This window comes from Phoenix dactylifera, unplaced genomic scaffold, assembly GCF_009389715.1.
Source record: "Phoenix dactylifera cultivar Barhee BC4 unplaced genomic scaffold, palm_55x_up_171113_PBpolish2nd_filt_p 000788F, whole genome shotgun sequence".
In the NCBI taxonomy this organism is placed as follows: domain Eukaryota; kingdom Viridiplantae; phylum Streptophyta; class Magnoliopsida; order Arecales; family Arecaceae; genus Phoenix; species Phoenix dactylifera.
In genome coordinates this window covers 114,555-136,254 of record NW_024068157.1, presented here as the reverse complement: position 1 = coordinate 136,254, position 21,700 = coordinate 114,555, and the positions used below count along the sequence as shown (strand labels likewise).

Below are 21,700 nucleotides of genomic sequence, written 5' to 3'. Positions count from 1 at the left end.
GATAAGCATAACATGTATGTGGACTCTAGGCATGAGGTTGTGCAAGCATGCATTGAATGGAGTCTTTTCTCTCTTTTCTTTTTATTAGAATAAAATTGGTGCTCATAATTAAGATGTAAGTTCGCGTAGAAGGTGTTCAAATTCGACCAAGGTAGCGAAACGAATCCTGTTTAACCCATTCAATATGCATGACTTGCACGTACATGTTTAGGCTTTCACAAGAAAATTTGAGAGTGGGAGCAGTATAACGCATTAGTATGAATTGGGATGCAGAAGTGGCGTATTCTATGGGTGTAGTATAACTAATATTCAACTTGCAAAAAATTGTTTATGGGTTGACAAATATAGATGCATGCAGTGTGTATGCATATATATATATATATATATATATGCACAACCACACGTGCAAATCATATAAATGAGAGCACATTTAACAATTCTCATACACTAAGAATTTGAGTGCAAAAATTCTAATTGCAAACATCTCACCAGTCCATGGACTCGCAACCATTGAACATATATACTCTTTGCTTAATTCAGTCAAAGTGCATTTCAAATTTGATCTTGTATATATACTTGCTAATAGGCTTTGTCTATTGATGCATGGCTTACTAATGCAGCTCGAATGAATCGTTAGTTCTGCATATAATGTATCGTGAGCAACTGAGCATAGCTTCCATTTGATCCCAAGTCCCTTAACACCAGAAGTTTTAACTCAGAAGGTTTAGGATACGAGATGTACTGCAGTGGAGAAAGTAACAATGAGGAATAAAAAATGGATATTTTGCATGTCATGATCCGCATGCATTCTAGCATGAGGTATCTCTCTCTCTCTCTCTCTCTCTCTCTCTCTCTCTCTCTCTCTCTCTTTCCTTCCCACCCCTCCGGTCTTCTATAAATACCGTGAATCTATGCCACCTTCTCAGCAGCGCCGGGAAGACCCAGAATAAATAGACTCATCCATCTCACAGAGTGCTACAAGATGAGTAGAGGTGGGAGCTTCGGGGGTGGAAAGAGCTCTCTGGGTTACCTCTTTGAATCGGATGAGCCGGCAATCTCGCCCCCTGGATCTACCAAGGCGACCGAGCCTCCATCTGATGAAGGTAGCAAGAGCAAAGCAGCAACCCAAGAGACTCAACCAGAAAAACCTGTCTCCAACAACTACCACAGAGCGCAAGGCCAGAACTCAGGGAACTTCATCACTGTGAGTAGTATTACATCCCATATGCTTCTCTATTTCCGTAGTTCCTTAATATGTGATAGCACAAAGTTCTCATATTCTTTTCCAGGGTCGGCCCTCCACCAAGGTCCTCTCAGCTCCTGGTGGAAGCTCGTCTCTTGGCTACCTGTTTGGGGATAAATGACCTGTGGTTTGGAGTGGCTTCATTAGTGGTCTGAAATAAGGGCATCGTGAGCCCGGCTGTGAGTGGATTTTATGAAGGTTATGATGTCAAGACTATAATAGCTAGGTGACAGGTTCTCTCTTTCAAGGAGGATTACATGGTTGTGAGTCTCCTTACGCTGCTGAAGATGGTGAGAACTAGGAGATGTTTATAGCTTTTATTTCTTTTCTGGAAAAATCCATCCATTGCGGATGAGGTTTGGCGGACACCTAGTTGTATACTACTATTACCTGAGTCTAATAGCTGTGTGCAGCTTTGAGTAGTATTTGAAGTTTGGTACTGCTGTTTGTATAGTTTGCTCTACATATTAATTTACTAGATCTCTTAATTTGTGTATATTCTGCTAATTGATCTGAATCTCTAGGGAGCCAAACAAGAGATGTTGGAATACGTAATGGTTTAGTAAATAGAACGATGACTGTAGAAACTTGATGGCGATCTTTGTTCAGATTTCGATTGAGGAAGTATTAGCGATTCAAAAATGACAATTGTTTTGTTTGCAAAACAGATATACAATTGTATACAGACCATAATTAATGCTTCCATAGAGATAATGTGATAATTATGAAGTTTGGAAACTGGACAATTTTTGATTGATCCAGTTAAGCTTCTCTTATCCATGACCTTGACATTATTAAGAAGCTTTAATAACTGAATTATGTTCTTATTTGGGCAAAATCATTGTAAATTAAAACTTGGTATCTCCTTTTGTCTTTTTGCACTCTCTTGATACAAATAGGAATGTTCTGGTCCGATAGGATATAAAAAAGGGTAAGAGATACCGCTCTCAAAAAATGAAGAATGAGGAGGAGGAGAACAGCAAGATCGAAGATGAAGTTGTTGGTAATGTGAAGATTCTCCCCCCCCCCATCATCTCTGTACCAACACATGATTTTTAAAATTTACAAGGAACAATATGCTCACCAAAGACTGTGTCAAGAAATATATACCTAAATAATGGATGGAAATAAACACCGATATCCTTTATTGTAGCCAATAAAGATATGCTGTAAAGATCTTTCGGAGAATTTATTCTGGCCAAATTCATGGATAAAATGATAGCATCTGTGGCCAAAAACTCCAAGTGATGGATAATCTGGCTCATAAACAATAAGAAGCTTGAATGGTTATCCATATTTAATATTAGAGAATGCAATTTGTTTATACCATGAATAGCAGTAGTAAAGGAATCCGCTAGTAATCTTTTTATGACACCTTCTTGTTCTGGTGTCTTTGCTAAACTCACATCCACCATTACACTGGAAGATCATGATAAGAACATCAAATTATGTTTAGACCATTTTCTAAAAACATATGAATGCAGGAAATTTACATGTGTTTTGGTGGATATAATAACCACACATAGTAAGTAAAAGCGTCAATTAATGCCGCATAATATCTGAATCCTTGAATAGAAGCAACTGGAGTAGTACCATATAGATCACAATTAATTTCATTAGAAGAAGAATCTACTAGTATAGCCAATAAAAGAAAGTTTGTAACTTTTTCCAAGTTCACAACTTTCACAAACAGAACTTTAAGTCCAATTAGAAAGATTCATGCAATTTGATTTATTCAAGAAAGCTATTTGCATATTCAAGCCTTTGGTGCCTGATAAAAAATAGTGCTGCTTTTGGTGCTCCATGAGAGTAGATTCTTCCATCTCTAGTTCCAGAAGCTACCATCTTCCTGGTTATTACCTTAATCTGAGAACTTAAAAACACAAGAATTTTTATATGCAAATTGCCCTATTGATAATAAATTCCTTTTGATTTTAGGAACTAGTTGAATGTTATTAATATGAAAAATTTTCCCTCCACTTGCTATGATGGCATCACCAATATGAGCAATATTCAGATGATTTCCATTCCCAATAATTATTTTTATCTGTTCCAAATTAAGGCCTCTAGGACTAAAATATACCTTGATTGTTTGTTATGTGAGAGCTTGCATTTCTATCTGGAAGCCACTCTAGGTCTTGTGTATTTGCAATTGTTATGGCTGCCAGTGTTGATGGATTTCCTTCGGCTTGATAAGCATGATTGAAATGGTTCCAGCAGTTGAGAGTAGTATGGCTACGTTTGGAATAAATCTCACATCCTACTAGTTGGCTTGGATTTGTATTTCTAGGTTTGAAGCCTTGACCGTAACCACATTGATTGCCATGAAGGGAGTTATCATCTTTTATGACATTTTCTCCTTGACAAGCACTTCCAGCCTCCTATCCTTGGGCTGCTTATGTGAATCCACGCCCTTGAGAAGTAAAGGGAAAAAGTATGCATGCTTCCAATTTCTTGTTCCGTTGATCACTAAAGATCATTTACTGATTAATCGGTAAAAATAGTAAGTAGTCATAAAATGTGTTCTTCATAGTTCCCTGCATATATTTTCTTTTTTCCCTTCATTTTTTTATTGCATATCTTGGAAATAAGCAGTGCTTTTCTAGGGCTTGTTTGTAGTCTTATGAAGAGAGGAATGTTATCATGAGTGAGACAGAATGCTTATGGTGCTCAATCCTGGATTATCAATGCGCTGCTTGTCTGATTTAACTGACATCAGTTCGCAGGCAGGTGCCAATGGTAATTATATATCAGTTAGATTTTTTCTAGTCAGTAATGCATCAATTATCAAATGGTGGCATCTACCTAAATTAACCTGTTATGAAGGAAGCGAAGCCTTGTGAATTCCTATTTGGAAAACTATCGTATTATGACTATCTCAAAAAATATCCTTGTTACTTGGACTATCATTATATAAAAAAGCTTATTGTTACCAAGTGTATTTCTCCCACCATGTTATTCCGGAAATTCTCACATAGTAGGAGTATAAACTCAACGAATGATCATGCAGGTGATATTTATCTCACTATCTTGGATAGAGCATTTTATGTATGTTTCCATAGTCTCTAGTCTCTAGTCTCTAGACATATGTAATTGATCAAATGTGATGATCAACCCATGTCCAAGAACTAGAAATAATCATTCTTATACATTCGAGTTTCATTTCTGAAAATGAGTGCAAGGCTTGATCTATGTTGAAGAAAACCTGATAGTGAAAAGAAGAATTTCAAAAATCAGTTATGATGAAATCATTCTGCAACGAATGCAAAATGTGAAGCAAACATCGTCAGAGACTCAGAGAGGTTGCTTGTTCACTGAATGTGAGGTACCTTCGGAGCATAGTTATGCTGCACAACTCCAGAGTGAACTACCTAAATGAAGAGAACTATTTTTTTTGGAAATGATGGTGATGACGGCCCAGAATCTTAGGCTGAAAGTTTGGAACAATTCTCTCAAATGACAAAGACGGAGCTAAATTTTTGTGTGAAATCTCTTTTAAATGTAACTTTGTGCCCTATTTGTAGAATCACAAGCTAAAGATTTGATGGGCATGGAATAATTAATAACACTTACCTCTCTATGTATAATGCAAAGGCAGTGGTGATGATACAAAAAATCTCACATAACGGCATTCTTTTTATAATTGCTCCATCCATTTACTATCTATACGTTTTCCAGGACAAGCTGTCAATTAATGGAGTTATTGACAGGGTTCTCGGGCTTGTAATATTATGAAATGACAAATGAATAGAAGTAATATATAATTTGTGAACTTACGACGGATATGAACGAAGGATCTACCTGTCACGCTCCGAATTCAGTTCATGACACGGCCGTGTTATTACCAAGTTAAGCATATAATAATACGCAGCTACTTTAAAACTTCAAATTGTAAACAACTATATTCATGAAAGTCATTAAATATTCATGTATTAAAATCCATACAAAGCATCTAAAAACAATATCAACATTTAACATTCGTCTTTTCCATAACCCTGGAGCATGTTACGCTCCTTGTTCCTAGCATCTCCTATTCATATGTAAAAACATAAATAAAATGGTGTGAACTATAAAGCCCAGTAAGTAACAAGCATAATCTTATCGGATCAAGTATAATGTTATGTATGCTAATGCATTTTTTTGAAAAACCAATAGTTGTAATAAGAAAGCATTTTCTATAATCAAACCAGTCATAAAACTATGCATGTCCATTCATGTAACTTCATAAACATGATTATGCATCACAAAACTTTTGCCATTATTCCATGCTTCGAAATCCATACTCTCAGATGATAGTGTAGCTATGGCCGCTCTTATTCCCATGGCAAGGCCTTTACCACTATATGGTCATCTTCCAGTTACTACCCACTGGCGGGGGTCGGGTCGTACAGCCAAATTATTTTTACCCACTGGCCACTGGCAGGGGTTATACATAGCAATCTGAGAGTTCTTAAAACATATCATGCTTTTCATAAATCTTATTTCATAGAAACATTGGAAAATGGATAATGACATCATCATAAATAAAATTCATGATCATGCTGAAAACATTGATTTTCGTGCATCTTTCTACATCATCATAATCATGTGTACATAATATAATAATAATCATGATGGATGCTATTTATTCAAAATCATGCAACTATTGCTAACACATGCTTGATCCTAATTTTGTAGAAGCATAAATAATCATATACAATTTCATAATCAAGTAATTACAAGTATTTGATAAACTATAAGATTATATCAGGGTTACTTACCTTAGTTTGCCCACCAACCTTAAGTTTGAGTGCCAATTCTTCAATTACCAAAAACATCATTAAATTACTTGTCAATTGTACGTTAACTTCATTTAATTACAATTTTTCTTAATTACCCAATTTACATTCCATCTATAGAACTCAATTTCATTCTTAGGTCTCTAACCTGGTTCAGTTTCTGATTTAGGTTTATTCAAATCCTCAATTTGGGTTTGACCCAATGTCTGATTTTGGTCTAACAATTTTTTGGTTCAGGTCTGACCCAAGTTTCTGGTTCAGGTCTGATCCAAGTTTCTGGTTCAGGTATGAGCCAATTGCATACTGGTTCAGATCTGACCCAATTACTGGTTCAGGTCTGGGTCAATTACATACAGGTTCAGATCTGACCCAATTCTGGTTTAGGTCTGGGTCAATTGCATACTAGTTCAGATCTGATCCAATTTTTGGTTTAGATCTAGGTCAATTGCATACTGGTTTAGGTCTGACCCAATTACTGGGTTTAAGATTATTGGGCTCAGACCAGGGCCTAGCCCGGTCTCGGGCTCCTAAAGCCAGATTTATTTGAAGCCCAACCCGAAATCAGGCCCAATTCAGCCCACCGAAATTTTTATTTTATTTCTCTTTTTCTTTTCTTTTTTTCTCTCCTTCTTTTCCTCTTTTTCTTTTCTTTTTCTTTCTTCTTTTTCTTTTCTTTTTTTTCTTCTTTTTCTTTTCTTTTTCTCCTCCCTTCCCGAACCTTCCTTTCCTCCTTTCTTTCTTCTTCCCTTCCCGAGCTCCTCTTCCTCTTCTCCTCGAAAGGCGCTCGGGAGGAGGCCGGCCCGAAGCCGGTGGCGCTGCGGCCAACCGGCGGCACTTACGGTGGCCGCGACCCAACTGGCCGCTCTCCTCCTCCACCTCCGGTGGAGGAGACGGGGTGCGGCACCCATCGAGAAGCAGAGGAGCCCAGCTGAAGCCGATGGTGCCCGCGTAGTGCACGGCCGACGTCTGCAGTCGGCTCGACGGCGTCCACAGTGCCCCGAGCCGGCGGCATCTACGGCCAACAGGGAGATCTCCCTTCGGCCCGTCTTCTCCAATCCCCTCCGGCCAAGATCAAACCGGTTCCACCCATGGAAACCCGATCTGTCCGAGCCGAGGACCCTTCCGTGCAACAGAGGTAGGTTGACATCTTTAGATTATTAGATCTAGGGTTTTAATGGAAGGGGGAAGTCATAATCGGGTGAAGGAGGAAGATCCTCGGTCAATGTCGGATCACAGCCGATCATTGGTTAGAACTTTTTCCTCCCTCCTCTTCATCTTCTTCCTACCCTTCTTCCTCTGTTAATCCTCTCCTAGCTAGATTAGATCTAAGCTATTAGCATGTAAATCATGAATGGAGAAAAGGGTTAAGGGTTTACCTAGCTCCGATGAGCCGTGAAGTATTCTCGGCGAACTACTGTGCCTGCTTCGGCTGCACAGGATGGTGACGATTAGTAAGTCCTTCTTCCTCCGGCGCCGCTGCTTCCGATCCAACTCCTTGCACAGAGAAAAAAAGAGAGTAAGGAAGGTAAGAGGGTGATCGATGGAGTCCCATACAGCGGACTCCAAGGCTTTTATAAGCCTCCATCCAGCTCGGACGGGTGGGAATCACGGCTGTTAGGCGGTTAAAACCGCCTCAACAACTGCCGATCTCCACCGCCCTTCTTCCAAAACCCTCCAGATGGACCACCGACTTTGGTCCGAGCCGGTCCATCTGGTCTGGGGTTTACATTACCAGACAAGAAAGGAAATATTCGGTAGAACCCAAAACCAATTACAACCCCCTTACAATAACTGGAGCCAATGTAACGTACATCATATTGGTTAATTCTCTATGCATGCGAACACAAAGATGGTCACATCTAGATATGTATCGATTGGCTCGTGGTCAACCTTTATGAATTCATAGTGCAGCATTTCCTGATCCACATATATTATGGTCCGAGTTCGCTCTGATACTATTTGTCATAAGATAGGACCTTACCTAAAAAAACTAACTAGAAGGTATTTTTTTTGAGTTCCTTAGTTCTGTATAAATACCCAAAATCTTTTTGGCAAATAACCAATGTGAGAATAAACATGCTTTTGGTACGGATCCTCATATTCTCAGCCTAGGATTTGCATCATTTTTTTTAATCTTGTTTTCTTCAAACAAAAAAAAAAAATAGTTGCAAGTTTGGAACCCTTTGCTTAGCTATTCGATGGAGAATCTTCAAAATAATAATAATAATAATAATAATTCTGGATATGGGTAATAGCCCTTCTTTAAATCTTATTTGGGGGGGGGGGGGGGGGGGGGGGGGGGGGGGGTGGCTTCTAAATCAAATTTGCATCCAATAAAATGCAAAATGCGACTTATGGAACAAGGTTAAGGGACAATCGAAACAGAATTAGTTCAGTTGAAAATTCCATCCCCGAAGGCAAGTCATGGGATATTGGCCCTTCCTCACTAGACCACAATTATTTAAGCTATACCACTAATTTCGAAATGATTTATAAGGATTATTTTTTTTTTTTTTTTTTTTTTTTTTGGGTGGAAGGATTAATTGCTATTAATTTGTTAGACTTTTCACCAAGTTTGTTTAGGATCTAGTCAAGGTCAACTGCCTGGAATATGATCTGAAACCTATGTGTTATGATCCAATAATTTGACTGTTACAAATAAAACCAAAATCTATAACATTGAAATCATATAAATATATAACATCTATTTAGATAACAATTAAAAAATTTGATTGGATTATCATAGATTCAATCCCAAGTGTAGTGCGCTTATTGGATTGGGATTTGAGATCTGACCCAACTAGTCAATCAAATCCACTTCGACGTGCCTAATTATATTTTCTTGCATTCTATCAATCTTATTTTAGCTTTTCTTTGCCGAAACAACTCGAGCAGCTTCCTTCGTCTTAAAAGAAACGAGACTTGGCCGGCAATGCAAATGAAGAATGAAAACATGGAGCTTTTTAGTGAAAGCTGAAAGAATCGAGGTTTGTAGAGCTCTGGGGAGAGAACTTTCCCCTGAGGTAACGGCTAGTTTTCGCCGGCGTTGAGAGCTCGGCGAGGTCGTCGCCGGTCGAGGCAGCGGGGCGCACCGGCATTGCGTGGACCCGCCTGGTATCCGGAGGGGCGTGACAGCTGGGGTCCCGTTGACAGCCCGGCGATTCAGGGGGGGGGGCATTCGGCCTTCTCCTTAACGCTAACTTTCCTTGCAGAGTATCTTCCTTGCAGGCGGCATGGACCGGAAGGGGAAGCAGCCGGCGGGGACCGAAAGGGAGGGCGCGGCGAGAGGCAACGGTAAGCCTAACCCCAGTGGAGGAGCCCGTAGCGGAGGTCGTAGGGAGCACTCCGGCGCTTGGTCGAGGCCGGCGCCGTGGGTGACTCACTGGCCCACGGCTGCGGAGGTGGAGCGGCTGAGCCGCCTTTTCCCGGAAGTGGTGACACTCTCGGAGGAGCCCATCGAGGAGACTCGACGGGAGTGGGACGGCCGGGCGGCCGTGGTCCGTAGCCTTGGCCGCCGTGTCCCCGCGGAATGGGTAGCCAAGGACGTGGCTGCCCGGGCCAGGTTGAAGGAGGTGGTGGCCGTCCCACTAGCGGACGGCTACCTGGCTCTGCGTTTCCGGTCGACGGAGGACCGGGACAGGGCCATTAGCGAGGGGCCATGGGTGGTGGCGGGACAGCTTCTCGCCATCGCCCCTGGGTCCCGGACTTTGAGCCAGGGGAGGAGGCTGTAACTACGGTGACGCTGTGGCTCCGCCTCCCTCGGCTGCCTCCGGAGTACTGGTCGACGGCGACCATTCTCGAAATCGCAGCCCGGGCAGGCCGGCCGATTGCGGTGGATGGGGTCACCGAACAGCGACGGGCGATGGGATTCGCCCGCGTGAAGGTGGCGATTGACGCCACCAAACCCCTTAAACCGGGGATTCTCATCCAGGGGAAGACGAAGGTGCGGTGGCAGCCCTTCGTCTTCGAAAGTGTGCCGGCCATCTGTCCCCGGTGCGGGCGGATGGGCCACTTGGAGGCGGCATGCCGGTTTCCCTCAGTGGCGGTGGACCCGGGGGGCGATCCTGCTTCGCCGCCTCTCGGTGCCGGGGTGGACACCCAAGGACCTGCTTATGGTCCTTGGATGGTAGCGACCCGGCGGAGACCACCGCCGCGTGAAAACCGACCGCGGCGGAGGGAGACGGAAGGGCCCGAACCTGGGACTGAGTCGGTATCGACTCGGCCGCCAACCCCGGCACCTCGCCCGGAGTCGCCAGGGCCTGATCCGGGTTCCGTGGTACCCGTGCCCCAAGCCCAGCCGACACTGCCGGCGACCAGCCCGACCATGCCGGTGTCCTCGGCGGACACTGACGGCTGGCAGAAGCCGGCGAAAGTCGCCCGTCGTCGGTCACCGCCTCGCCATGCTTTGACGGAAACCCTCGCCCCCCACTGGGTTGACTCGGTCGACGACCTCGATGACGCCGAGTCAGCCGACCCGGAGCCAGGCGTCGGTCGCGAACGGGGGCGGGTCAGTCCAGACACCAGTCGGGCTGAGCCGGGGCCAAGCGGGCCGAGTGAAGCCCGTGTCAAGCGGCCCAGGCCTCCTGCGGGCCTTGGCCCGCTTCAAGCCTCGGAAACGGTGGCCCAGTCGGCCACCGCTGGGCTGGCCCGGCGAGCCCGACCTTTTAGGGCTCGGCGAGGGGAGCGGGGGCCGGCGGTTGCGGCCCACGGAGCACCGCTGCTCGTTGAGGGCGCGCGACGAGCCGGGGTTGACCTGCGCGCTCGGGGAGCGCGACCTGCGCGGGCTGAATAGGGTGCGCGGGCTGCACAAGCTCAGCCGGGCGCGCGCGGCATGCGGGCCCAGCTGAGGCAGCGGGGAAAATTCGCTACAGGGCCGCTGGCCCTGATACGGCAGCAGGGGCTGTGGGTGCCCCACATGAGGGGCCCACAGGCCCAGTTTGAGGGGGGCCCACGAGCGCAGTTGGCCCCTGGTCTGGGGGCCCAGGTCCAGCGAGACCCGCAGGCCCAGAGTGAGCTGCTCTCGGACCCCGGGGCATCATTAGGCCCTTTCAAATACTGCCCACCTTGTCAGGAGATGGTTTCAGAGCGGGATACCCCCTACCAGTAGGTCAGACTCTCCTCATGCGGGAAGTGCTGGGAGAGCTGCGATCCTGGGACGATCACGAGGGCCCTGGGAGAGGCCCAGATGGGGTGTTCCGGTTTGGCTCTCCGACCCCTGCCTTGGGCATAGAGGTCGCTCTCGATGGGCCCGAGGTTGGCGGGCACCCTGGGCCGTGCCTGCAGGGTGCGATAGGGGTGCCACTCGGAGGGGCCCGTGAGGGACCCATGGACGTTGGTGACAGTGGCGATTGCCACCGGGTCATAGCCACGGCTGGCAGCGCAGAGGGGGGTCACCCAGCTGTTGTGCGACTCATCAGGGCGGCAGTCATGCGCGACGCACCAGGTGTATGCGCTGAGGTAGAGCAGCAGGACGACTTAGGCCGCCAGTCTGAGGTAGCTCCTGAGGCCCAGGGGGAGGATGAGTCTGTGCCCGACCATGCGGTTGTGATCCATGAAGGTTCTAGCTTGGAATTGTAGGGGGGCGGCCAAGCCGGCCTTCATGTCTTCCTTTAAGCGGCTAGTACAGATCCACTGTCCAGATATCTGCTTCCTTTGCGAGACACGGTTATCTGGCGATGGGCTTGGTAGACTGAGGCGGTGCCTGGGGAGGGACTGGGAGACCTATGCAGTCGATTCCCAGGGGCTGTCTGGTGGCCTTTTGGTCCTGTGGAGGCGAGGGGTGGCGACGATTGATGTCTTCCACAACTGCTCTCAACAGGTAGTCATGGTAGTATCGGAACCCTGCAGTGGTCCGTGGGTGTTGTGTGGTGTGTACGCGAGCACGGATCATAGGGTTAGGAGAGCCCTCTGGCAGGAGATCACTGACCTGGCCGCCCAGGGTATCCCGACGCTGTTAGTTGGTGACTTCAATTGCATCCAGAGTGCTAATGACAAGAGGGGAGGTGCAGCATTCACGGATAGAGTTGATAGGAGGGAGTTTCGCGACTTTGTAGTGCGGAACGGACTGGTGGACCTAGGCTTCTCCGGACCGCGGTTTACCTGGTGCAACAATCAATCTGGCAGTGCTAGGGTTTGGGAGCGGTTAGATAGGGCCTTTGCGTCCCCGGACTGGATCCTTCGATTCCCTACTAGCTGAGTGAGTCATTTACCTCGGATTGCATCAGACCACTGTCCCTTGCTGATCTCCACCTCATCGGGACCTAGCCATCATAGCCCCTTCCGCTTTGAGAAGATTTGGTTATCGTATCCTCAGTCTTGGGACATTATTCGCGATGCGTGGCGTGTCCCGGTGCGGGGGAATGCGATGCAACGAGTCTCACGCAAACTCGAGATGACCAAACGTCGGCTTCGCCGATGGAATCGCGAGGTAGTGGGCGATATTTTTCGGAGATTGGATGGGGTGGAGACTGCGATTACTGAACTGCAGAGGAGAGAAGACCTAGGTGGTGAACTCCCGGAGGGGGACATGGCCGATCTTCGGGGGCTTCTAGCAACTCACCACTCCTTACTACGGCAGCACGAGATATTCTGGCGACAAAAGTCTCGGGTCCAGTGGGTACGCGAGGGTGATCGCAATACTAGGTTTTTCCACCGGACGACGGTTATCCGGAGACAGCGGAGCATGATCCACTCATTGCGTGATGGGTCTGGAGACCGAGTGGAGGGTGAGCCTGCCGTCAGACGAGTCATATTTGATTTTTTCCGCACCAGATGGACGGAAGATGGAGGCCCGGATGATGGCGATCACCCTCTGAGGGTTGATGGGGGCATTGATGATGACGAGAACACAACCTTGATTCGGCCGGTGTCGGCACAGGAGGTGCAGGACGCAGTCTGGGCTCTGGCGGCAGACAAGGCCCCGGGACCCGACGGGTTCCCCCCGTTCTTTTTTCGAAGATACTGGGGTATCGTTCGGGGAGCAGTGGTTGAGGCTGTGCAGTGTTTCTTCACCTAGGCAGCCATGCCTGAGGACTGGAAGGCCACCTTCATCACGCTCATCCCGAAGCGCCAGGAGGCGGTAGAGCCGGGTCACTTCAGGCCCATTAGTTTGTGCACTACCTTGTATAAGGTTGTGGCGAGGATTATGGTGGGCAGGATGAAGCCCCTACTGTCGGGCATCATCAGCCAAGAGCAGGGGGCTTTTGTAGCGGGGAGGAACATCTCCCAAAATGTTATGCTGGCCCAAGAGATGATGTGGGACCTTCAGCGAGCACCGAAGCGGCGCAGCTTGATGCAATCAAGCTGGATATGGAGAGAGCGTATGACAGGATCAGGTGGAGTTTTCTTCGGAGAGCACTGGAGGCCTATGGCTTCCATAGGCGATGGATCGGATGGGTCCTAGGGTGTGTCCAGGGGCCAAAGTTCTCTATCTTGGTCAATGGCACACCGTCAGCTTTCTTCGAGTCCACCATGGGGCTGCGGCAGGGATGTCCCTTATCCCCTTATTTGTTCATTATTTGTTCTGACATTTTGTCCCGTGCTTTGCAGAGTGCGTGCACTCGCCAGGAGCTAGGGGCCTATGTTCCAGCTCCGGGGGCGGGACCCATCTCTCACTTACTCTTTGCTGACGATTGTCTTCTTTTGTCTAGGGCGCGGATCTCTGATGCACGGGTTCTTCGCAGGGTGCTGGTAGATTACTGTGCAGCGTCCGGCCAGAGAGTGAACTTCACGAAGTCAGCTATTCAGTTCAGCCCTAGCACGGAGAGCAGAGTCAGACAGGAGATCAGACGGATCTTGCAGATAACAGAGCAGGAGGGGACACTGGTCTACCTGGGTGTTCCCATCACAGGCCGGAGACTACGGGTGGCAGAGTGCTCGAGGCTGGTACAGCGGGTTGAGAGCAGGCTGGAGGGATGGCGGGCATCATCTCTATCCATGATGGGGCGACTGACACTAGTCAGATCAGTGTTAGGATCCATGCCGGTATACCTTATGACCAACACTGTGATCCCAAAGACGACCCTATTGAAGATTGAATGTCTCCTTAGGAGTTTCTTGTGGGGGTCTCATGGTGGGGGCCATGGGGTACACCTGGTGGCCTGGGAGCAGGTCTGTCTTCCTATCAGTGAGGGCGGTCTGGGAGTACAGTCCCTCTTGGAGAGGCGTGAGGCCCTTGTCGCTCGACACGCAGCCCGCTTTTTGTTGGAGCCACAGGAGCTTTGGAGCCGGGTGATGGCAGCTAGATATGGCCGAGGGGGCTCTGAGGTGGTACGGAGTGGCCGCCGCGCCTCCTTTATGTGGCGGGAGATCGGAAAGTATTTGCCGACTGTGTTGGCTAACACCAGGTGGCTGATAGGCGATGGTCGGAGCATCGATGTGATTTGTGATCCATGGGTGGATACCCTTCCTTTGCGATACTGGCCGACGATGGTGGATACCGAGGCAGCTGAGGGGCACCGGGTATGCGACCTCCTAGCACCAGGGAGGACAGGTTGGGATGAGATCAGACTCCATCAGTTGTTCGGGGTTCACCTTGCTGAGAGGATTCGCTCCCTCCCAGTACCAGGATGCGAGGGGCCAGACGTCCGAGTATGGGGCACCTCATGTAGGGCTACCGTTAGGCTGGGTGATCTGTCACGAGTCATCCAGCAGGAGCATGAGCGGGGACCGGACTACACCTGGATATGGAGGTCCGGTCTCCAACCGAGGGCAGCTCTCTTCTTGTGGAAGGTGATGTGGGATCGCCTTCCGACGAGTGCAGTGCTGAGGAGGCGTGGATTGGGGATCCCTGCGGAGTGCGGGGCTTGCGGCATAGACGAGACTGTGGATCATGTACTATTTCGGTGCACTTGGGCGAGGGCGACATGGCAGTGGACAGGTATCCCGGAGGTGGCGTGGCGGGAGAGGAGATTATTCCTTCAGATGATACGACAGTGGCTGGCCAGTCCCGGGACACATCAGGAGGCCATCAGAGCGACCTGCACAGCCCATCAGATCTGGCTGGCAAGGAACGCTCGTATCTTCAGCGAGCGCAGGATGTCGCCGAGGTTGGTTGCGGAGTCTGCTCGTGCACTGGCGGTGGAGTCCAGACTCACCATCCCTTCAGATATACCTTTGATAGCTCGGGACACCTGGGGTTCCTTCTCTGCTCAGGCAGCTCCTCGGACGGTGTTTTTCACCTGGGAGCCCCCACCCCCGAGTTTCCTCGAGGTCAATTTTGACGGGTCGGTGTTGGATAGAGGTTCGCGAGGCGGGGCAGGTTTCGTCATACGGGACCCTCATTCTAGGGTAGTGGCAGCAGGCGGTTGCCAGTTATTCGACATATCAGTCCCAGGGGCGGAGTTGCGAGCTGCCTGGGCGGGTCTTCGCCACGCGAGGCAGGTGCTGCGGGCTAGCTCGATCATTCTGGAGGACGATTCGGCTACAGTTATCCGGTGGATTCAGAGGGGCACGAGTGGTGAGAGCACAGACCACCCTCTGATCCGGGACATCGGGGTGATGGTGAGGGATGGCGTGGCCTTTCAGGCCACGCATGTATTCAGAGAGGCCAATGGGGCGGCTGACTGGGTGGCTGCATACGCAGCCCACCACTCAGGATACGCCCTGTGGGCAGGAGAGAGGGAGCTGCCTTTGGCACTTCGTGAGATTATGTATTTTGACTTTTTTGGATGTATTCGGACACGTGTTGTCTGAACAATCCGTCACAGCAAAAAAAAAAAAAAATGCAAATGAAGTATTTTTCTTTCTTTAGGCAAAATTATAGGATGTTTTTTTACCGAAGGGAAAAAACCATGAGGTTTATTCACTAGTAACAACTGCTACCGAACTATATATATATATATTATATAAACACTATTCGTGAGTCAATCCACCCAAGTCGAGTGGCCTTTCGTCAGTGACCCATTAATTGGGTCCAAAATGGCCCACCAAGCCGTCCCATCACTAAAAGTTCCATGTCCAGTTCTTACAGGTGGCTCGGTAGCAGGCTTTGGGCGGGTGGGTGGCAGCGAGTGAGAAATTATTAAATGGAACAGGTCCAATGAACGAGCCCAATATTATCTTCTTTGTATTTATTAGGGGAAGAATTCATTCTATTATCCCGAGGTTTTGAACACGACCAAAAGAGTCCAAGCGACAAAACATTTGAGCATGGGACGGTGGAGGAGAGGAGAGGAGGCGTGGACGTGTGTCATTTCCACGCCGCGTGAAGCCCGTGGACGTGGGTCATTCGACGCCGCGTAAAGCCCACAAGGAGACCTTCGGCTCCACTCGACGCGTGGCTTGGCGCCCGGTACATGAGTAGGGCGGCCCAACAACACTACCGTACCCTTGGACTTGGGAAAAACTACCAGGATAGTCTGGTCCGACAGGGCCGAAGGTGGACTGTTTAAGCTGCTAAGTTAGCCTTAGTTGGCAGAACTTTTTGGTGGACCAAAACATATTTTTTAATTTTTTAAAAATATTTTTGGAGGGTATAATAGTATTTAGAAAAAAATCAAGAAAATGTTTTAGTTTTGTCAAAAAAAATGAAAATATCTATTTAGAAAAAGCTTCAAAATAAAGCTTATTTCAAAAGGTACTTTTAGCATCTATTTTAGATTTATAATTTTTTTTTGGGACCAAAATACTCATCATAGAATTATATAATTATAGTAAGAATGCTTCTATTTTTTTTTCAAAAATTAGATTCTAAAAATATTATATTAATAATTGTTAATATATAATGATGATAATGATAATATTTTTATCAAAATATTGTATTATACTATAAATATTATATTATATTATTTTATAATACATTGATATGTTATATTATGTAATATCAAATTATGTTATATTATTATGCTGTAGTATACAATACTATATTAACTATATTAGAATAATATTATATTGCATTATAGTAACATTATACTATATCATATTTATGTATTAATATATATTATATTTTATTATGCTCTATTGTATAATACTATGCAATGTTTTTTATGGTCATTTTGTCATTTTAAAAGTATTGTTTTAGTTTGTTTGTCAAACACATATTAAAATTTTACATCGCTTTAGAAATATAGTTACTAAATAATAAATGGCTTTTTATAAAAGTTCTAATTCAAAAAATTGTGCTTTTGAAAGCTTTACTATTAATAGCTTTGCCAAATGGAGCTTTAATCATGTGCTTCAATGGTCATCACTAAATTTTTATTAAAACAATAATATAGAAGCACCGTGACCCTCTCTCATTGAACTTTATGAATTTGCATGAGGTGACCAGTAATATGATGATTATTTTGTGATTAGACATTGCAACTTATCCAATATTATTCATTAATTTAATTTTTGGATACAAACCATTAATTTAATTCATTCATTAATTTATTTTGTGATTAGACATTTCTTTTCAAGAAATACAAACCATGCAGAGTATATGGATATTTTAATCAACATCATCATCATAATCATTGATTTTGACTTGCTTTTTCTATCTCAATTAAATATATGAGCTTGGGCGGTGAACAAAAAGTGTTTGGATGCTGATATACATACATATGTATATCTTCAAACCTCGAATAGTAAATCTCCAAATATCTGAACCTGCTTTAATTATCATGGGTGGGTCTCCCAGCTTTCTCTCAAAAGATTTTACAAATTATATTAGAAATCCAATGTTCAGAAGCTGAGGAGCTGGAGAACTGACAAAGCTTAGCCCTTTATTATTGCAATCAGCGGCCAATAATATCTTATATGATGTCAATGTCGCCATGTATTGCTTTTTGTTTGCTGTTGCACATTTAGGTGTCAAAAGCTAAATTGGTACAACTTTTAGGCCCTGTTTGGAGAACTGTTGGCAGTAGAGCTGTTAGAAGTAGAGCTGTTGGAAGTAGAGCTGTCTGAAGTAGAGCTGTTATAAAAAACTGTTTGCTGTTTGGTAACTACATTCGTAAAGTGCTGTTGTACTTTGTTTTGTATTTGGTAAACAAACTGAGAAAGTACTTTTGTATGACAAAATTACCATAAAGGACATTGCATAGTATTATACAACAGAACATAATAAAACATAACATAAATTAATACATAAATATACAATATAGTATAATATTATTGTAATATAAAATAATATTATGTTAATATAGCATAATAGTAATATAATTATTAGAGTAAATTAATATTTGGTAATATAACATAATATTAAATTATTTAACATAACATATTAATGTATTATGATATAATATAATATATATTATATTTATAGTATAATACAATAATAAAAGTATAAAATATTATAATTATTAGTATAAATTAATTTCTCATAATATAACATAATATTAAATTATTTAAAATAACATATTAATGTATTATAATGTAATGTAATATAATACAATATTTATAGTATAATACAATAATAGAGGTATAAAATATTATAATTATTATTATAAATTAATTTTCCATAATATAACATAATATTAAATTATCTAAAATAACATATTAATGTATTATAATGTAATGTAATATAATATAATATTCATAGTATAATACAATAATAAAGTTATAAAATATTATAATTATTAGTATAAATTAATTTTCCATAATATAACATAATATTAAATTATTTAACATAACATATTAATGTTTTATGATATAATTTAATATGATATTATATTTATAGTATAATACAAAAATAAAGGTATAAAATATTATAATTATTAGTATAAATTAATTTTCTATAATATAACATAATATTAAATTATTTAACATAACATATAAATGTATTATGATATAATATAATATGATATTATATTTATAGTATAACACAAAAATAAAGGTATAAAATATTATAATTATTAGTATAAAATAATTTTTCATAATTTTTCATAAAATAATTTTCCGCGGTCCAGGGGCTCTTCTTCGTGGTCCACGCTCGAGGAGGACCTCAGCGTGGGCCGCAAGGTTGATGATAAAAAAAAAAACAATAGATTGATTTTGGAAGGTATGGAAAAGGATTAAAAAAATTTTCTTCTAAAATGTGGTTCAAGAGATGCATACAAAAATTGAAAAAAAAATACCTTTTCTTATGGAAGGGAGTCTGACGGCTAGGGTTCTTGGCTCCAGCAAATTTTTAGGTTTATAAAGGGACAAACTATGTAATTATGTTATTTTAATATGGGCATTTTTGTCAAAAATATAGCTTTTCGAAAAAGCTGAAACAGCTTCCTCCCAAAAGCTCCAAATTGGAGCTTCCTCCCAAAAGCTGTTTTTAGCTTCCCGCAAAAGCTGAAACAGCTTTTTGAAAAATTTATTAAACACAGTTTTTCATCTAAAAGTACTTTTGGAGGACCAGAAAGTGCTTTCTGGCCCTCCAAAAGCTCCCTCAAACAGGGCCTTAGTGTTTTCAGCAACGGAAGGGCGTTGCAGAACCAATTATCCTTAAATTTTAGGGATAAATTAAATCACCTTTTGACTCAAGTTAATTATATATCCAAGTTTTCGGGATAGTCAGTGTTGTCAGTCTTTTGTGCTTATCAAATAATATATAAAGAAGGATGTATTTAAGGTGTTTGTGTGACATATAATGGTGGAATTAGCTCAAAGCATATGTATGTATGTATGTATGCATATACATGTAAAGCTTTATTGTGTTTGATTAATCAAAGTCAAAATACTGTGAATAAAAAAATTACCCCTGCTCTAGCTGATGGGAGGCGAAATGGATCGTCCAGCCCCCATCAAAAGGGGCACCCAATTTTGGCCCAACAGACACCAACACCGACCGAACGTGTCCTCGGTCCGGCCCAAAATCAGCCCGACCTCGGACTCCGCCGAAAGTTCATTCAACCTCGGATATTCGCCGACGCGCCCAGGTCAAGCTCGGGGCATATTCCTTATTCGCCGACGCGCTCCGGCCAAGCTCGGGGGCGCCTTCCTTACTTACTAACGCGCCTCAACCAAGTTCGAAGCGCCTCCTGTATTCATTGATTCGCCTGACCAAGCTCGAGCGCTCTCTCTAATAATACACCCCGACCCTCAAGTTCGAGGCGCTCCACCGAGCACACCTCGGAATCCGGGATGCTAGGCTGGCCTCAGCACCCGTTTAGCCGACCTCGCCGAATGCCTGATGCGACCTCTTGACGAGCTCAACTCTACCAACCACTGCACCCATGTGTGTGCCTTCTTACGTGGCCGTACATTGCGATGCCACCACGACGTGCTACTCCGGCCATGCCCTGACACGGCTGTCAACGCCTTACCGTTCTCAAGAACGGACTCCACCGTGCGCCACAATCAAGCTCTAGCTGCGCGCCACTCCCTCTCATGATGGAAATGGGCCATACCCTGCCACGGCTGTCAACGCCTTACCGTTTCCAAGAACGGACTCCACCGCGTGCCACAATCAGACTCTGGCTGTGCGCCACTCCCACTCATGATGGGAACGGCCATATCTCCGCCACCAAAGCGCTTCTATCGAGACTATAAAGAACCCCAACAGGTAACGCTTAAGAAACTTTTCGACTAGACCTACTAAGCTCTACTCTAACTTGAGCGTCGAAGAACCCTCACCGAAAACACTGGTGAGACTTTATGCAGGTACACCATTGATCGTGGGAGGTGGCTCTTCTCGTCTTTCTCCGCACTCCCGCAGCTCTCTCAACTCCTTCGACGTGGCCACCCTCGAGCCAGATTTGAACCACAACAGAATCAATTTATCTGGCGGATTAATCAACCTTCTAGGCTTTCTTTTTTTTTTTATCTGGGAACTTATTCCGAACAAGATAACCCCTGTTCTAGCTAACCAATCAGCACCTTCAGTTCTCTTCTTATTACAATGAGGAAAGCTTCCATTGGATGTATGTATGTATATACTTGATAGTTATCTTTATTGTGTTTGATTAATCAAGGTCAAAATACTATGAATATACTCGTATAGAATCAATTTATCTCACGGATTAATCAACCTTTTAGGCTTTCTTTTTTTTATCTGGGAACTTATTCCGAACAAGATAACCCCTGTTCTAGCTAACTAATCAGCACCTTCAGCTCTCTTCTGATTACAATGAGGAAAGCTTCCACTTGCTCATAAGATAATTTATTATAAAACAAAATATATAATTTATCATCTATTTTATTTATCAAACAATATATAAAGAAGGATGTATTTAAGCTGATAGTGTGACATATAATGGGGGAAATAGCTCAAAGCATGTATATGAAGGCTATATTCATTACCATACTCTATTACCACCATCGTTACCATCACTATCATAATCTTGAGATGTTTTATGCCATAATTATGGTTTTCATATGAGTTTGTTTAAATTGTTAAGATTAGTGTGCTTGCCATGATCATAATAATGCAACTCATTATTATTTAGATGAGCTTATGAAAAAAAAAAGTTAGCGTTTTGCTAATGTTGGCTTTTCATGCTTCTTCTCACGTCTTTGTCTCTCTCTCTCACCGTTCTCAAATAAGATATTAATATTTCGCCGGTGGTCATCACGACGTGGAACCAAGGGGCGCGCCCACCTCGAAAGCGTGATCCTCGGAACGCAGTCACTGAGTCACAATACCAATAAACTTGCACACAAACTTGCTCCCCACAGTCAATGGCACTCATTGTATTTATTTATCTTTCTAATGGCAGTGTCATGAAGCATGTCACTTTAAAAGGACGAGCTCAGTGGCTCGAGT

The 21,700-nt window shown here is 44.3% G+C and overlaps 1 protein-coding gene across 1 annotated transcript; it reads left to right on the top strand.

The window, feature by feature from the left end:
- The first annotated feature begins 857 nt into the window (after positions 1-857).
- On the top strand, positions 858-1,735 carry LOC120107190 (protein SPIRAL1-like 5). The gene is made up of 2 exons (XM_039120361.1): positions 858-1,204; positions 1,290-1,735. Exons 1-2 carry the CDS (start codon positions 983-985, stop codon positions 1,362-1,364), a joined length of 297 nt encoding a protein of 98 aa, XP_038976289.1. The 5' UTR covers positions 858-982; the 3' UTR covers positions 1,365-1,735.
- Positions 1,736-21,700: the final 19,965 nt, after the last annotated feature.

Bases quoted from the DNA above. Each gene is read 5' to 3' on its own strand.
- LOC120107190 (XM_039120361.1), top strand. From the start codon at position 983: ATGAGTAGAGGTGGGAGCTTCGGGGGTGGAAAGAGCTCTCTGGGTTAC. The intron at 1,205-1,289 runs GTGAGTAGTATT...ATTCTTTTCCAG, and splicing joins ACTCAGGGAACTTCATCACT to GGTCGGCCCTCCACCAAGGT.